Below are 18295 nucleotides of genomic sequence, written 5' to 3' on the forward strand. Positions count from 1 at the left end.
ATCCTTACAGTCTCGGTAAGGAAACAGGGTGTGCCATTACAACGCATGCCTTTACCACGCGTGTACTACCACATGTTGACCTTTACAGCGTGTGTTATTATTTAGCCTTTACCACACATTTTTTAGTTCATATATTTTTTTGAGAGGCGTGGGCCCAAACTTCCTTATGTAAAATACATGTATACACAATTCGATTTTTGTGGAAACCCACTCAAACCCCCCTTTCCCCCCCCCCCTTTTTTTTTTTAACCTCCTGTCCTTTCTTTCCCAAACCCTAAAGTCACCATTACCTCCCTTTACCTCTAACCAGGGCACCAGTCCTAAAAAATGAAGTGGGGCCTAACCAATTTAAGCAGAATGCAAGTGATATCATGATGCATGAAATCACAGTGCGTGGCATCACAACCCATTACCTCTCAGGAAGCGATATCACAAGAAGTGGCATCCGAACTTAAGACTGCTTACATGTGTTTAGCAGTCTATCACATGTACATTTGAGTTTCAAAATATTTAACAAAGTAGATTTTGGGTCATGGTTGTGTCAAAAAAGTGACGCAACACCGAAGCAAAATCTGGTCCTCAATTTACATGTTTATTTTTTAAGACTGCCACAAAGAAATTGGCAACAAGGAGAAACGTGTTAAGTCTATTCTGCCTAATTGGTTGCAAAGTCTGCATTTTAAAATATCTTCTGGTGTTCAGGCACGTGCTACAGAGATCTTTGTTTGCTAATTAAATCTCAGGGAATAATACTAATGGTCATATAACTCTGGAGGTTAACACATTTACTGGCAAGATCTGTGTTTGTCTACTACCAGTTTTGAATGTAGCATGGAGGGTTAATATGTCCCCTGCAAAGCACATCATATAACATGCAGATGACTATATTGTACGTAGATAGTAAAGTAGGTTACTGTGGTTACTGCTTTTAAGACAGAGATCGCTTTTTCACTTGTAGTTCATAAATTGTAATCCTTCTAAAATAGCACAGTGAGCTATGAAGGACGTGACTCCTACACCACGTAACTCACTGTCTTTTGTAACACATACTGTACATTGATGTACACATTTATATGATATATTAATGTATAATGTGTAAGTGTGATGTAAAGCGCTCTGAATCCTGCGTTGGGGTAAGTAGCGTGATAAAAGAAATAAAACAAAATAGTGGTAAATTGCTATTTATGTGAATAATGGGACAGAACAACACTTCTGCCACTCTTACAGTGCATGCATATCTCGTATGTACTGGGGCTGAAGAAAGTCAACAGCAGGTTCTCTTAAGTACTTGTGAAGTAACAACAAGCTGCGTGCCTTTGTTTCCCCTCCATTGCATTTTCATCTAGGTATGAGGCCCAGATAGCTTCCACCAGGATACTGGAACAAAAGAAAGCCTGATGGTCCATTAAACTAGGCCTTTTTTTTGGGCCCAGCTGAAATGTAAAATAACAAGGCCCCTCGCCAGCTGCACCTTGCTGCTCAGACAGAAAGCAAACGACATGCAGGTGCTGCTGAATGTGTCCCTGTGCAAGAAAATTAAACCACGACGAGTTTAGCATATTTAGGTGGGCCCGTCTTCTTGGCATTGTAGACGGCGTCCACCCAGTGAAACGAGTTGGTAGACGCCGTATAGCCACGTAGTCCCACGACTTATGCCTTGCCTCTACCCACCCCATAACCCTAAAATTACCCATACCTTTTTACCTGTACATGAAATCACTCTTTCCTGCCTTCACTTCTACCCACCTGTAAGCCTTAAATTCACCCTTACCTCCTTTACCTCTACCCCCTACCCATCCCTAAATCCTAAAATCCTCCTTAACCCCCTTTTGCTTTACCCACTCCAAAACCTAAAATCAGTCTTACCTCCACTGGCACCTAAACCACTTCTTTTTTTCTTTAATAACTATAAAGTATGTTATTTAAAAAAATAAAAAAAAGGAATAACGTTCCTGCGTGTTAAAGATAGTTCGTGCTAAACGTTGTTTCTCTTAGGTTAGTAACTGTCTCTTGAGAAGTTCAGGAAAGCCTCAAAGACCTGGCTGTTTTCCCCTCCTTATGGATAATTGAGCTGGCATTGTTCAGTGTTTATAGTTTTGCTCCCTTAGATAAACCTTTTCAGCCTCACAATACCCCTGTTGGCCAAGGGGGCTTTGCTCCGGCAAAAGATCTTAATTATTCCCCATCACCAACCCCACCCCTCTGCTCCTAATTTCAGGATTTGCATGAGAGTTAGTGGTCCAGTTCAGGAATGAGTTAGAAATAGCAGCTGCTTGTTATCACACCTGTTCCGGTCACAGAAATGCACACACTCCTTAGTAAGCAACGTAATTAAGAGGCAAAAAATATTTATACGGCTTTTCAAAGATGTTTCCAAAGAAATGTTGTATAAAATGTGAATATTTGAAGATCTGTATCACACTTTTTTGTTTTGCCCTTCTTTTTTTGCTGAATTGTAGTAGTGTGGCCAACGTCTGATGGCATGCCAAATTTAAACTATGAGGAATAAATGCCACAAGATATATATTCTGGGTTATTACGTCAAGTAGTACAGGTAACAAAATAGTCCTGTCGGTAGCTTAGTACATTTGGAAAACCAATATTTCTTAATGATAAACCCCGAAAAATCACTCAACATAAGCAGAAATTGAAAACACAACCAAAAAAAGAGATAATTGCAAAATGTATATATTAAAGCGCAAGTACTTGCGAGGCTTGAAGCCTTTTGCCAATAGCAATAAGTGACGGCCTAACGAGGGGCAGTAAAAGGGTAAAGTAAAACCAGCTGAACAGTAGAAGCGGGCAAGGGGTGACATTCACATGGGACAGCATCTGGTGGAGGGGTCTTGTTACAGCTTCTGGAGTGGGAGCCGATGTTTAGTGGTGAAATGTTGTGCCTCTGGTGAGCGCGCTTAACCCGCTGCTGGGATGTCTGCTTCTAGGGAAATGTCTGCCCTGCCTGCTTACTGCCCCCTTTAGGCTCCTCTACTTCTTTTGACACTTCGATCCCTCAGTCAGGCGTGGACTAGCTGTACCCTTCTGCTCATCCTACAGGTCAGAGATTCTGTCCACGCATTAATGGGCATATTATTCACTGCGTGCCCTCCCTGGTGCCCGGAGCAGTATGCCGAATGCCTGACAGAACTGATGAGGAGCGTGACGTGGCACGGATCCGAATGTTGTAGCCTAACAAAGTATGTTTGTACTTTAGTGAACAGATTGGCTGTTGTGTGTCTCAGAATCCTGAACACAGAGTGCCTGCCGAAGGCGCTGGCGCAGTCTTGTACTCACCATCCAGCAGTCACCTGTTGTTGGCACCTTCTCTCGGCATGGTGGTGTTCCACAAGAGCTAGGCGTTTAGTGTGGGAGTGGTGGTGAACACACGAGGACGACCTTGCTTTGAATTAAGGCAACATGTCTTGATGAGAGGAGCACATAATACCCACTGTACAAGCAAGATTGGATTGGGATCAACAATGAGCCCGGGCACACCCAAAAAAAATTGGCCCACATTTGCGTATTGCCTTTCCGCAAAACACTGCTTCAGCGAAGTTTTATGGAAAGAAAGGGGGTTGAGGCATGTTTTAGTAACTTCACTTAGATAAAAAAGAAATGCACAGACTAGTTCACACTGCTGAGCCACACATGAATGCAAGTGAGACCACTTCTGCTCAGGCCCCCTCCCCCGCTCAATACGCGTACACTCATGGGCCGGCCCAGCGAGAGAAAGGGAGTGATACCTCCGCCCATCTGCCTCTAGAAAGGCCACTCAGGTACCCACTGGGCCGCTGGCGGCATCATAACAGCAAAGACAGCCCCCAGGCTGCCCAAAAAACAGCCCCAGCTGGAACTCGGCTACCGGCCCTTCTGCCATTTCCCGAGTGCCCACATTACCAATATGACCCTGTAAAGTAACTGTGTGTTCCAGACATGCCAACCTAGAAAATGTTCTCACTGCAAGTGAGCGGTGGGGCCTCTATTAGATCTCCCTATCAGCTCACCGCTGACTAAATGGGCCTGGAGGAGGGGGCAGAGTTTAAAACCATATTGGCTTTTAAAGGCCATTCTACATCCCACCAAGGCTTCTAAAGCTGACTAGGGGGGGCTTTTAAAATGCAAAATGGTTTTTAACCGCAAAAAGCCTTCAGCACAAGAGCTGGGAACCTACTCCAATATGTAGCGGTTTGCAGCTCACTGTGTGACATTGCCTGTCAAGTGTGACGTATGAAGGAAGCCAGTGTGACACACAGCAGCACTGTGTGCCTTGCCTGGTTTAGTGTTTGCTGCTCAGTCTTTGGGCATTAAAGTTAATGCTTAATCACAAAACGACTGCCGATTTTCTAAATTGTATTTTAGTTATTTGTTTGGCTTGGAGATATTGGTGAAATGTTGATTCTTATGATTGAGACTGGTGGCAAAAAGAATTAGTGGGGTTCACCTTTTCAGCATATAACTGATAGTGTTTAAAAATATATAACTTTAAAGACCCTAGGAAATTAAAGCTTGATGGTTTGTTCCTTTATAGTTCTGTTCATTGACGCAAGTAATCGTAACTTTTGGGCAGAAATAGTCCCATTGTCGTTGTTTGGTGGGTCTCTAACCTCTGTCCTATTTTCTTCCAGGTACAGCTATGAGCAGTACAAAGAGACAGCCGATTGGCTGCTGGCCAAAACTGAGCACCGCCCCCTGGTGGCTGTTGTTTGTGGCTCCGGGCTAGGAAACCTGGCAGATCTTCTAAAGGAGCAAGTGGCCTTTAAATATGAAGATATTCCTAACTTCCCTGAAAGCACAGGTAGGAGGGCAGCTTGTCTTTTCAACTACCATGTCTTGTAATTGTAAATGATATGTCATGAGGTTTCTAGCTGGGATGGTTGGGCAAGATGGGTGCCCTGCTGAGCAGGCTGGAATTGTGGATGCAGGCGTTACAACGTATATAGCCTTATATACCAATAGCAATGGTTCTTGAGCCTGGGCTACATCCTTTGATTGACCAGTTGGTGGGGAATCTTTTTTCTAACTTTATAAATCTGATGATAATTAGTGTTCATTCTCCTGGTGCGGGATGTCGCCCAAGGTAGGATCTGTAAGTGCAGATATATGAATTTGCTGCAGAATAAAAAAATCTACAGAAACAATACATTTCCTCCTGTAAGGTTTTCTTCTGTCTGTCCAGTCAACAAACGGCAGTGCCGTGATGCACCTCCAAAGTCAGTGTGGTAGCTGATGATGCCCCTGTGATTAGGGTTCCTGTATCTCACAAGTACCAAGGCATTGGATGGGGAGGAACTGGGTGCATAGTTTCGTAAGCAGGGGCTCTGTACCACAAAACGAGTAAACACGCTCTGCGTATGGCGTCTGTTCAAGTGTGGAAAGATGTTCTGCTTCCGATAATAAGAAAATGCCCCACTAAACCTTCTGCTGTGTTACAGTGTGGAGTATTTTTAACACACCGATAAAGCATTAAGATGATTTTAGTTCATTGAAATTCAGTTATGGGAAGTGGACAAGTAATGATCACTCAGATGTGGTCACAGGGAGAAAGAAGAAGAGTAGAGGACACTTGTCGGAAAAAAAGGTAGGTTTTCATGAGCTTGTCGGACTATTAAAACAAAAAATGTTAGGGAATGAGATTCGTTGCTAGGGCCTTACAGGGCACGTAATGCTTGTAATTTCAGTCCCTCTCAAACATTCTGGTGGACAAAAGGGTTGGTGTGCTTGAATCAAATACCTTAACTGGATTTTTAAGGTTGCATTTAAACCTTTGTGCATGATAGTTTCTGCATGGATCTAACACATGGGTTTTATTGCCCCCCCCCTTCTTGGTAACTCGGATTTTGATTTGCATCTTATGCTCTGTGAGGAGCCAATGGACGGGTTTCAAACTTCAGCAAATGTGCCCTGACTTTTGTTGGTGATTTGTAGATGGCCAGTAGTTTGTTTCCTTATGTTTTGGGGGGCTACGTTTTTGATTGTTTAATCCAGGGAGCACAGTGGCTGCCACCTAACGAGTTGAACTCTGTCTTGATTGATTTGTCATAAACCCTTGTTGAAGGGTGAACAAACATCTGTCAGCTCCGATAGACATCAAGCGTGGCACTAGACAGGGATGCCCGCTATCGCCAATGCTCTTTGCCCTCATACTGGAGCCACTGGCATGTAAAATACGCCAGCACTACCACTACTCAGCTATTCAGCTACCCACACGACCAATACACATAGCTTTGTACGCTGACGACATGGTCCTCTATGTCAAAAACCCGGAGACAAACCTCAACCCGCTGCTGCGGGAATACATTAAGTTCGGCCATTACTCGGGTCTTCACATCAACTGGAGTAAATCCATAATACTCCCGCTGACGGACAGTACCCAGCCCACGATGCTGGACTACCCCCTGGAATGGCAAGAAGAGCCGACGAGATACTTGGGCGTATGGTTCCACAGAGACCCGGAACTGGTCATCCGCACCAATTACGGGAGAACCATATCTGCACTTGAGGACAAGGTCAAACGATGGATTGGGCTACCGCTATCACTGGCAGATAGGCTCGCCATAGTAAAAATGGTACTCCTGCCTAAATTCTTATATCTGTTCAACCATATACCTATCAAGCCCCCGGCGGAGGTGTTTCGTAACATAAAATCTCTCATGCTCTCCTTAATCTGGGCGGGGAAACAGGCTAGGCTAGAACTACGGACTCTGACACTGCCGTACGCAAAAGGGGGGTTCCAGGTACCAGACATCTACCTATACTATCAGTGTGCGCAGGCGCAATTTGCGCATTATTGGTTCCACGAGATTCCATTCCTAACGCACGTCGCAGTAGAAAAAGGGGATGCTGATCCCATACCACTGACAAATATTCTAACACATAATCGACCAAGGCTGCACGATCACGACATTAACCCCGTGAACACGACGGTAGACGCATGGAGGACACTCAGTAGGATGGCACAGTGTACGCCACTATATGCCCCGACACTCCCATTAGCTCACCATCCGGCACTATCTGTCACACAAGAACAGGTGGGGATGGACCTTCTTAAAAGTGCTGGCATTGATACCCTAGGCGATTTGTATAGGGATGGGCAATTTATAACACTAGACCAACTATCATATATCCAAAATCCAACCCTGATGTTCAGTTTCACCTATTACAGACTGCAGAGGGCGGTGAAAGAACATTTTCGGACGTTCCCAGCAGAACCACAACCACTTGCTCCACTGACACTCGTTCTAACCACCCCCTCAGCATCTCACTTGGTATCACGACTATACCGCAGCGCGCAAACTAGCATCGGGGGTAACACTACAAAAGCAAGGGAAAAATGGAGCACTGCACTGGGGGACACCCTAACGGAGGAGGAGTGGGAGACTTCTTGCATGCTAACGGGGATGCTGACACCAAATGGTAATCTCAGGCTGATCCATTATAAATATCTACATCACACGTACCATACACCAGAGAGACTACATAGATATGGTCTGAGAGACAACTCCAACTGCACTAGATGCGGACAGGAACACGCAGATTTCATACACTTAGCTTGGCACTGTGATGCGGTAGCGCACTATTGGGTTCAGGTGGTGCAAACTGTCAACACTATCTTGGGAGCTACCTTGCCATGTACTGCTAAAGTCTGTCTACTGGGGTTGGTGCCACAACTGAGAGCATGGCGACGTAAACTGTGTGTGATTGCACTACTGGTGGCGAAAAGGAGAATATCCGTACACTGGAACAGCAAGCGGAAACCGAAGGTAAAAAACTGGCTAGAGGATTTGACCTACTGCAAAGATACATTACTCACGTATGAGGAAGACCTGCCTATGGGATCCCGCCCCAGAGACTACTGGGAACCTTTCCGACAATATCTGCTGTCAGTGGCCTCTGACAATGAAACATGCTGAGCGCACACTGACTGCGGGTCATCTGCTACTTTGCGAGATACATGGCGGGGCAATGAAGGAGGAAGAATGCTGTGACACAGTGCTTTGAGTTTTAATGGGGGGTTCTTGTTCTGATGTTATGCCCTTCCCCTGGGTTTTGGGGATTCTGGCCAAAAATACTGAAAATGTGAGACTGAACGAACATGTATACCATACTGTTGCATTGTTGTATAATAAGCCTACACTGCCACTGCAAACGCGCCGCCGGACCTCTGGTTGTCGGCTGATGGGCTGTGTATGGAAGTCCCTCTGACTCAATTCTCTGGAAATGTGCACATCCGGCCTTAATGGGTTGTAGGCGAATTGTATGTACCACCTCTATGACAATGTGCAATAAATGTCTTACACACAAAAAAAAAAAAAAAAAAATAAAATAAACCCTTGTTGCCCTTTTGTGTAGCGGTGGCATTGGACAACTTATGATTTCTTGTTTACTCGGCTGCTGTCTCTTTTTATGGCTTCCCGCTGATGTCAGGGGTATAACCCACCGTTTAATTGGGGGAGAGGGTACACACTGCATTTTTCTCATGATTGTGTTTACTTTTTTCTTTCAGTCCCTGGCCACGCTGGGCGGTTGGTGTTTGGTAACTTGAATGGCAAGCCATGTGTCTGCATGCAGGGGCGGTTTCACATGTATGAAGGATACCCGCTGTGGAAGGTGAGTGTGTTCACTCCACGAGCTTTTCTCACGGGCACTGCTGTATTTCTAGGCATGTACTGCCAGAATGTTGAGTGTTAATAAAAGAACAATTATCACTAAGGTAATAATATACACGTACGTATAGAATAACTATTCTCAACTTCACAATATACGTATCATCAAGGTACATAGATGTGGTGTAAATAATATTAAACATATACTCGCCTATATTGTATTGCAATTTATATAGCATTTATATAGCACTTACTACCCGCTGACGAGGCGTCGAAGCGTTTTTTCTGCGAGTAGCATACTTACCTTGATGATATGGTGCATATTCTGCAGTTGATGTTGTTCTTTAATGATGTGTGACCATGATATACGGACACAATCCTCGCCAGAGATTCACAGTTTGAAGTGTGCTAGACCAGGATGTTGTTGCTGATTCAGAAAGAGTCGGTGCAGCTGGTCTCTTCATAACTTAAAGTGACTTTAGAGTCCTAAAAAGGACACTTTGAGCTTGGACGGCGGGATCTTGACTGACACCGGTGGAATGCGGCATGGACAGGGTTGGACTGGGGCCACAGTTCCGCCTCCACAGCCAAAAATAGAGGCTGGCATTCGCAGATCACGACCTTTTGCAATAAACTGCTTGGTTACGATCATGGAGCGAAGGGTTGGCAAACATGTACAGTATTCTAAGGCTTATAGGGCCAGTACTGAAACTGAAAATCACCATCCCAGTGGCAAAAAATATTCGAAGCTCAGAATTATGAAAAATACAAGGAACTCGTGTTTAATTGCTTTTTTATCTAAAAGTTTGCTGTGGACGTTTTGATTAATGTCTGCTGGGAAACCGGAAATGACCTAGACCTAGACTGCCCTAGGCTTTTAAATATTTGTTTTTACAGTAGTTTAGAGAGGCGCTCCAATGCTCAGAGACTGGTGAAAGGTGTAACTATTTTTTGGGGTTTACTACTAACATCGCGTTTAAATTCCAATAAAGGGAATGACGCTAATGTGTAAATGTACAAATGCATAAAATAGTGCCACTTTACTCACATCCATGCAGTTTTATATAGCACACAATTGGCCCAGAGACTTTGCAGTGCTTTACATGAGCACCAGAAAACATTCCAAACGGTCAGATTAATTTTTGGGGGATCATGTAAATTAAGTGACTTGCCCAGAATCACAGGATGTTGAGCTGGTGCTTGGAATTTCCCAGTTGCAAAATTTGCTAAGGCCACAATCCCTCCTTGTTGACTGCATTAATTGATTCAAGGCAGGCAAAGGAGAGCAGAAGAAACTCCCCTGTTGCATGCGGGAGGGGCAAAAATAACTGAAGAGCCCCTTGCTGGCCCCTTCTAGTCCTCTCCCCTGCCCCAGTCCCCTGCAAAGCAAGTGCTAATAGCTTCCGATCACCAGTTCCTTGAGGCCGCTGTCACACCTAAGGAGCCAGAGGGCAGACTCGCCTCCTGCTGTGACAGCCCGAGCAGCCCATTGTCATTCTGCCTCCGACAGTGCCTTAGCCTGGCCTAAATGTGCATCCGGTCTGGCTTATTATATGCATGCAAAGGCTTTAACTATAGCCTTTGAAGATGTGCCCGTGTGGTGGAGACCGAGATGGCCTCCGACAAACCGGCGCACTAATGTGCCTCAACCACAGACCCATCGACCGGTGGGTGAGTGGAGGACTTGCTGAGTGCATGTCTTCCGTGAGAGCTTGCCAAATATCAGAGCTCCAGTAGTGATCTGTCCTTCTGGACAATGGCATAGATGTTTAGGAAGTAGATCTTTTCACACTGTTTACACAGCTGGGAAAGTTAGGTGAAGGTAACAGTTTGCTTTTCCTTTATTGAGTCGGAATTTGAGAGAGAAATCTACAAACGGCATCTTGCTGGTCCACTTGGTTGTATGTAAAAATATTATTTGAAAAAATACGTCTGACAGAAATATCGCGTCTTAAATATTTTTTACCGAAATATCGTTCCTATGAGTTTACATTTTTTGGGTTGTAAGTTTTCTATTGTTCACTCCAGGCGGGCATTATTTTTGTAAACCACGTTTAGGACACAATATATCGGTTAGACGCGATCTTGGTTTTAATACTGTGTTACCATTTAGGTTCAGCGGAGCACCTTGTCGCTATATGCAGTTCTGATGTGTCTGTCCCTCGTTTTAAGGTGACGTTCCCAATCCGGGTCTTCCACCTGATTGGTGTGCAGACTCTCATCGTAACCAATGCAGCCGGAGGCCTGCACGAGGATTACAGAGTGGGACACATTATGGTGATCAAGGACCACATCAACTTTCCAGGCTTTGCGGGGCAGAACCCACTAATGGGTCCTAATGAAGACAGGTGAGGAGACCTGCCTCCTTGACAGGAGATTGTACTCCCTTACCAAGTCTTACTTTCTCATCGTGGGTTTCTTTGCTGATAGTGCTCACAGTTTCATTGCTACTTTTCTCTCCCTCACTTGTTTTCTGCATCTTCCTTCCCCCTCACCTCTTCTCTACCTTTCATCTTTCATGCCTTCCTCTTCCATTTTTTTACCCCATCTGCTCCCTCTTAATGCCACACCTTTCATACCCTATACCTTCCTGTCCTGTCCACTTTTAATTTTCCTATCATAAGTTTTCCTCCCCTCTCCTTTTTTCCTTATCTCTTTTACGGTTCCTCTTTTTTAACCTCCCATTTGCTTCCCCTTTTCTGGCCCTCATTTATTTTCCAGTTCATCTCCCTTCTGTGCCCCTTCCATATTCGTCCTTTCCCACTCTTCTCCACTTTTCTGTTCCCTCTTCACTCTCCTCCAGTTTCTCTCTCTTCACTCTCCTCCAGTTTCTCTCTTTTCACTCTCCTTCAGTTTCTCTCTCTCTCTTCACTCCACTTTCCCTTCATTACTTATCTTATTAGTCGACTCTCCTTGTTGCCACTCCTGTTTTGTCTCTTTCGGAACATGGTGTTTGGTTGATAATTTCTATTCTTTGCCGGTGCAGGTTCGGCCCCCGGTTCCCACCCATGTCCGACGCCTATGACCGTGACCTGAGGAAGCTGGCCATGTCTGCCAGCAGAGACCTGGGCTATGCGGCGGAGCTTCACGAGGGGGTGTACTGCGGCATAGGGGGCCCCAGCTTCGAGACCATCGCAGAGTGCCGCTTCTTGAACCGTCTGGGGGCAGATGCTGTGGGTAAGGATGCTGTGCCGTTTCTGGGGTACTTCAGGTGCGGAAATATTGATTGAAAGTAAAGGGGCGAGAGAGTACCAACCGACAAGGTCGCTCAGCCTGAATAATTGTTGATCACCCAAAACAGAAATTCTTGGGTTTTTCACAGTTCTCCTATGTAGTAGATGAATCTTTGTTTTAGGGAACTGTTTGATAGGTGACCAGATTTAGTGCCCCACTCATGCATTCCTGTTACACCCACCCTTATTTATGGAGCGCTTTCTGTCGGTAAGGTTTGGAGCCCACTCCCTCCTCATTACTTTGCCGCCTTGTGTCTCCCTTCTACTCTCTAGGCATGAGCACGGTGCACGAGGTCGTCGTTGCCCGTCACTGCGGACTGCGGGTGCTCGGCATTTCCCTCATCACCAACCAGGCAGTGATGGACTACAACAGCGAGGCACGAGCCAACCACGAAGAGGTGCTGAAAGCTGGCAGGGAGAGTGCAAAGATGATGGAGAAGCTGCTGACCACATTGCTGCCACGGATTGAGACTAACAATAATGTCAACTAGACGCCCCCGGGTGCTAGTGATTGTGTGGGGAGTAAAAGCTTGGGGTCAGTGGCCTGCCCAGAGGTCTGTACCTTGGATAACTGATTATCAAGCAATCTTCCAAACAAAACCCTGCACTTAACAGCTGAGACCCAACTTCGCTGTGATGGATGACTGGATAGCTTATGAAGGCAAATATTAAGACTATAACTTGGAACTTAAGCAACAAGAGGTCAAACTTGGTTACCCGTATTGCCTCTTTTCAAGACTCCTAATTTGGCCTGTGAACCCTTTGATTCACTGGTGTCATACTCTGATAAAGACGTAGTGGTCCCAATCTCCAGTGAGCTGTTGACCACCCAGACTTGCTGAAACCCTTATCATGATCATTGTACACTGAGGGCCTAGTTCACATCCGCGTGAGGCCACAAAGTGTTTGGTGCAAGTGGCACCAGTAGTCTCTGATCTGGTCTATACATTTCATTAAAAAAAAAATGTAGGCCTAGGAGGAGTTCCAATTATACTGACGAAATTTCAGTAATTACGTGCTACTTTTTGATACGGAATTACGGATATTAATGCAATTAAGCCTGCTCGCTTATTTAAGAGTAATTTGGGGGGAAAATCCTACTGCGAGAGCACAATTTGTGGCAAGAGCGACGGCTTGTGCTCATGAATAGTGCTCTGTTGTATTTAGCTCTCTTTCTTAGTGCAAAATGCATCTTTGCATTCATTTTATACGCAAGGGTACATTTTTTGTGAAGAAAATAGAGCTAAATGCCTGGAGTAAGTTTGGGGAAATCCTACCCCAAGTGAACATTTTGCGTGCCTGAGTAGCTGCTTGTGCTCGCTATTCTTGTTCTGTTGCATATAGCGCAACTGCTTAACGCAAAATGTATCCTCGTGCATATTTTGTACTTGAGGGAAATCATTTGCTCTGAGAAAATAGTGCTAAATGCACAATTCTTCTTCTTGTGTAATCTCAGAGTTTTTAGTAATGCTGCGTGATTACACTACACGAAGTTACGGTCAACCCCAAATAAAGAAAATGTGGGTTCTTGGTTATTTAACTGTTTTCTTCAAAGCGTTCAGCAATCTATTCTTCTGTAGTTTACAATGCTGAAGTGGATTGTGTCCTGGCATCAGGCATGCTTAGTATCTGGTGATAACATCATATTATTTGGTACAATACAGAAAGCTTTGATTCTAGACCATTTTTATTTTATATATTTATAACCAACTTTCCCATTCTATCTATCTATCTATCTAGTCATCCATCCTGCGTGAGTTGTGAATTGAGGCGGTGCATTTGTGGCCCCAGGACTCTCCTCTGCCACACCTACCCTCCTACACTGTTACAGAGCCTTCCGCTCCATGGGGCTGGTCTTTGTGAGCTGGGCATCTTAAAGCAACCCCTGCACTTTCTGCTTCTACTTAGACTTGAATTCATAGAACCAAATAATTGCCTGTAGAGAATGCTGGTTTGCTACACAAGCTTTCATACTGTGCCTTTTGCTAGCTGGGCCTGTCACCATTGCTCCTTTGAATGATGTGGATTCCTTGCTGCTACTCCCGCTGCCCTAGGGTACCCGACTCTCAGTGGGTGGGTTTGGCACCAGGTGCTAAATTGGTGCCAACCAAAGGGTGCCCCCTGCACAGGAACTGATAAATATGTGCGATACTGGTGTATCTCAAAAATACCTTCTTAGCAGATGAGAGCAAGAACTTCCTGTACACAGCTGTGTCACTAATATTGCTCTGTATGCGGGCCACTGCAAGGGCAAAGCATTCGGCCCAAACACAACATGGCTCGCCTTCGTTCTACAGAGAAGTCTTGCTCTGCAGAAGTCCAGCGTTTGGTGCCTGTGTTGCTTGCACTTCACTCCCATGGCAGCTGCTGTGGTACCTTCTAGAGTCTACGGCTCTCCTTGCGCTCCGTGTACCACCAAACTAGTATTTCATCACCAAGAGGCCTTTCAGTTTGTGGTGTGTGCCTTATAAGTGGTCACTCCTGGATTCCACTTGAGCGGGCTTGGAGATGCCGTTCTTGGCGGTTCCTGCAAGTGAAACCAGCATGTTTTTGATGCTGCGCACCTCCTTCGTCTGGTATGACGGTACAAACCGCTCCTGTGCAGTTTATCTGTGGGAGCGCAGCCAGGGCGGGAGCTCACATTCCGCCACGTGCACTTATGAATTATATTTTAAATTATATGAGGTGAGTCTGGCATATATATTTTAAATTATGAGTTTTCTGTCATATTACCTGAAGTGCAGTGTGTAGTGCCTTCAAAGCGGATGTCCCATTACAGAAAAAAGTGCTTGGGGAAGATTCATAGCCCAGGCGTTCTCTTTTATGGGCCCACAATAATATTGGTGTAGAGCGCTTCCTTGCATGAAGTACTGCCCCGGAAAATCTTCATAGATTGGACAGTAGCACGTGCTAACCTTGCTGCAGATACACAGTTCATAGCATGTGAACTCATGTGCTTCGACCCCAAGGACTCCACAGTGAGGGCACTCAACCTTGTAACCACATTTCAGATTGGCAAAAAACGTGTCCGTTGCGGGTAAAATCGGTTGACTCCTCACAATTCCATGCTTTACTTTCACTGTGGGAAAAACTGGCCCGGATCATCCTAACCTGCAGCAAACTCCAGTTGGGTTTACCCACTGCGCTGTAGTTATTGCCAAGTAATAAGGATCCCTACCAGTTCAATGAGTAAAAGACACCCTCGCAGTTGGAATACTCCACAGTGCCAGTTATGCGGCATTGCAAACACACTTTGATTAAAGGGTGAGGTTGGGGATTATTTCTCTATGTTAACTGTTATAACCATATGTATTTATGTATTTAAATGCGGTTGTTGGGGCGGTTCTCCTGCAGAGCGGTGTCTTGGATGCTGCGAAGGTTACCCAATGAATATTACAATCTTCTCCCCCAGGAGTGACCTGCAGGCCTGAGGAGAGAAGCATGTATGACACACGTGGTTTCTAAGCACATGTCTGGGTCTCCTTTTTAAGCATCAGATTACTGCTCATCTACACCAGGAACACTGCAACAAACCATTAATAATTTAAGCTCTTTGGGTCTAAGGTGTATACTTTGTGGTTGGTGTGTAAAAGCATGGGCTCCAGAACATCTACTGTCAAATTACCTATCGTACATACGTGTCATTTTACATACAGGTAAAGCCGCTCCTGCGCCTGTCCCTAAACATACTTGGACTGAAGTTAGAATACCCGGTCAGTCTAGTCCTACAACAGGTGCGGCACAAGTTTTACCGTATTTCAGAATTTAGAACAAGTTCACTTTTATGGTGATGGGTATTTCTGTAGACTGGAGATGTTTTGAAGTCTGTTTTCTCTTTCTATGCTTTCACGCTGAACCCTCCTAATCTCTCAACGCACATTTGACGCTTAAACTCTTTCCCTGCAAGGTCTTCCTCAAAGGCCTTGTGAATAGCTCTCGGTACTCTGGGATTGCCGTGTGATTGTGCACATTGTGTTTCGGTTTGTACTGTAAGTGCAGCTCCTGACAGTCCTCTGACTGCAGTCCGGTCGATGCCCTGCATGTTTTCTGCTGGCAGCTGCACTCTGCAACCTTCCACTGTTCTAAAGGATTGTATCCTGAGAGTGGGCATTATTGTATTTTAACTCCACATTCCGCAATACAAATAACTTGCACTTTCCTCTGCAAGGCCTATTTCTATTTATAGTGGCTTATCCTGTACTTTATTTAATTTCAACTTTTATTAAAACAAAAAAAACTACTCACTTGGGTGTGTGGCTGTCTTATTTCCCTATTCATAAGCTGTAAAATGCATATATAACCTGCAGCCTGAATTTTGTTCTGTTCATGTTACTAAAGTATACTACTAGCTGCTGAAAATACCTTGCTACGCTCTACCAGCTGTTGATGATGTTGTGTTAAATGTCCTATTTCAGTGACAGACCAAGCTCGAAGAAGCTCACCTTTGAAGGATGCTCAGTGTGTATTTTTATTAAAGGGCACCGGCGCTCCTCCCTCTCCCATCCCATGTACATCAAACTCTACACGTTCATCCTTCCAATGTATGTAAAAAACATCTAACACCAGTGCTGCGTTTTTTTAGGTCTGGCTATGGACAGCTTTAGTGTTTTCCGAAATCTGCAAACAATGGAAATTATGGAGTACCCTCCCTCAGTGGCTAGGATGTGTGAAGTATCCCCCTGCACAAACATAGAGTAATTTCACTGCACATTAGACATTCATCTGCTGAGTGAATAGACAGATTTCACTTCAAAACAGCCCTACTGACGGCCACATACGAAGAAATAGTATTACCCCTACAATGCAATAAGTTATTAAGGGAAGAAACCACTGTATATAAAATAACATATATAAAATAACATTTACACAGATTTTCTAAATATTTTAGGAGACAGGAAATGAAGATCCTTGGCTGAAACTGTTCCACGAACATGTATAAATAGTTGCACTAAAATAAGAAATGTCTATCACCTGTGCAAACTTGCGGTCACATTTCGTAGATATGTGGTAGAAGCTTCTAGTGCCTGCTTACTAGAAAGTTCTCCTTCAAGATGACCACCACATGGGTAAAGCACAAGCGCAGTCTGGCCCTCGCCCTCTGCATGCCCTCTCCTGCTGTCACGTGACCCATGGAGACTGCCTGCGTCACATGCATTGTCCGTGAGCCTGGCTGTATTCTGAGCTCCTTCAGAAGCCTCCGTCTTCTCCACGTTTATGGCACGCGACACTGGCCTGTGCTAGCGCCCTTTGCTCGAAGGGGAGCCCGCTGAAAATGGAGTTAGTGCCCTAGTTTGAAGGTGTCATGCAGGAGTTGCACATCAAGGTCTGAGAGACCCGGACTTTATCCCCCATCACCTGTGGACTCCTCTCCACATCACAATGGTGCCTTTCCCCCGCCCTATAGTTTCCTATTACTAAAGACATTTGTCCCCTCTTTGACCTGATGTGCCACGCCTACTTACCCCACATCACATTGAGAACATCACTGTGGCAAGATCATCCTGCACCAGCCACACCTTTTCCCCTCCCTGTCTTGCTATAGTGAGATTTGCTCCTTTCCATGAATGTCAAGATGGTCGCTTTTGCTAAGGCCACAGAGGTGTCCGCTTCTTTTAGGGCATGCTCAGGGAGGCTACTTAGATGGACACCAGGGGTCATGAAAAAGGAACACAGGCAACACCTATGATACACCCCGCACCAGGAGCACTCTGTGGAAGTTCCTGAAAGTTTCGATGTCCTATGGCTAGCGATTTGATGTGCTGGAATGTTTCCTAAAATCAGAGGGTCCCACTCTGTCCTTGCGACCTTCTTCCCTATCAGTCTACTTTCCTCTAGATTCAGTTATATTTACTCTTTCTTGACCTCGGCATTCAAAAGTTAATTATTTACATATCCAAAGGTAATGTAATGATGGGATGTTGAGCCGGTAGGGGGTAAGTAGATCAAGCATTAGCAAAGCCAGTAGATCTGGGTTTAATTTGCTTACACAAGAGGCATTACCAGATTAAAGCGAGGTACTTGGGAAGATTCCAGGGGGAGCAGACAGAGAGGGTAATAGTTATATTGTATTCCCTTTTGCAACTCAGTGCAAGAACTGGAGGGGTAGGGGAATGCACAGAGGCAGCCAATAACATTAGGTGAGAGATTTTTAGTCTGCAGGATTGAGGCAAAATGTGGTTGACAAAGTCTCGAGCCCATGGCTCAGAGGCTAGTCAAAGAAAGACAGTGGTTGAAAGGGGTGGACGATATGCCCACTCAATAAGGTTAGACACATGTTCGTTTTATAGCTGCATATCTAGAAGAGCATCTGGGAAAAAAAGGTCCATGTAGGTTAGCCTGACAAGTCAGCAGTAAACCGAAACCAATAAATAATTTTTGGTTCATCAATCCCAGTATAAGTGTCTAGTAAGCGACCTGCAGTGTGCATCTTTAGGGTGTTGGTAGGGATAGTGCCATTCTCCA

General features: G+C 45.0%; 1 protein-coding gene across 2 annotated transcripts in view; it reads left to right on the forward strand.

Annotated features, from left to right (window-relative positions):
* Positions 1-16073, forward strand: part of LOC147712347 (purine nucleoside phosphorylase-like) — an 86372-nt gene extending 70299 nt beyond the window's left edge. For both annotated transcript variants that reach the window (XM_086923045.1, XM_086923043.1), the window contains exons 2-6: positions 4623-4792; positions 8501-8604; positions 10773-10948; positions 11587-11777; positions 12107-16073. In XM_086923045.1, coding sequence (XP_086779171.1) covers positions 4623-4792; positions 8501-8604; positions 10773-10948; positions 11587-11777; positions 12107-12324 — 859 coding nt within the window. In that variant the 3' untranslated portion in view covers positions 12325-16073. The remainder of the gene's footprint in view (positions 1-4622; positions 4793-8500; positions 8605-10772; positions 10949-11586; positions 11778-12106) is intronic.
* Positions 16074-18295: the final 2222 nt, after the last annotated feature.

This window comes from Lissotriton vulgaris, chromosome 5, assembly GCF_964263255.1.
Source record: "Lissotriton vulgaris chromosome 5, aLisVul1.2, whole genome shotgun sequence".
NCBI lineage: Eukaryota > Metazoa > Chordata > Amphibia > Caudata > Salamandridae > Lissotriton > Lissotriton vulgaris.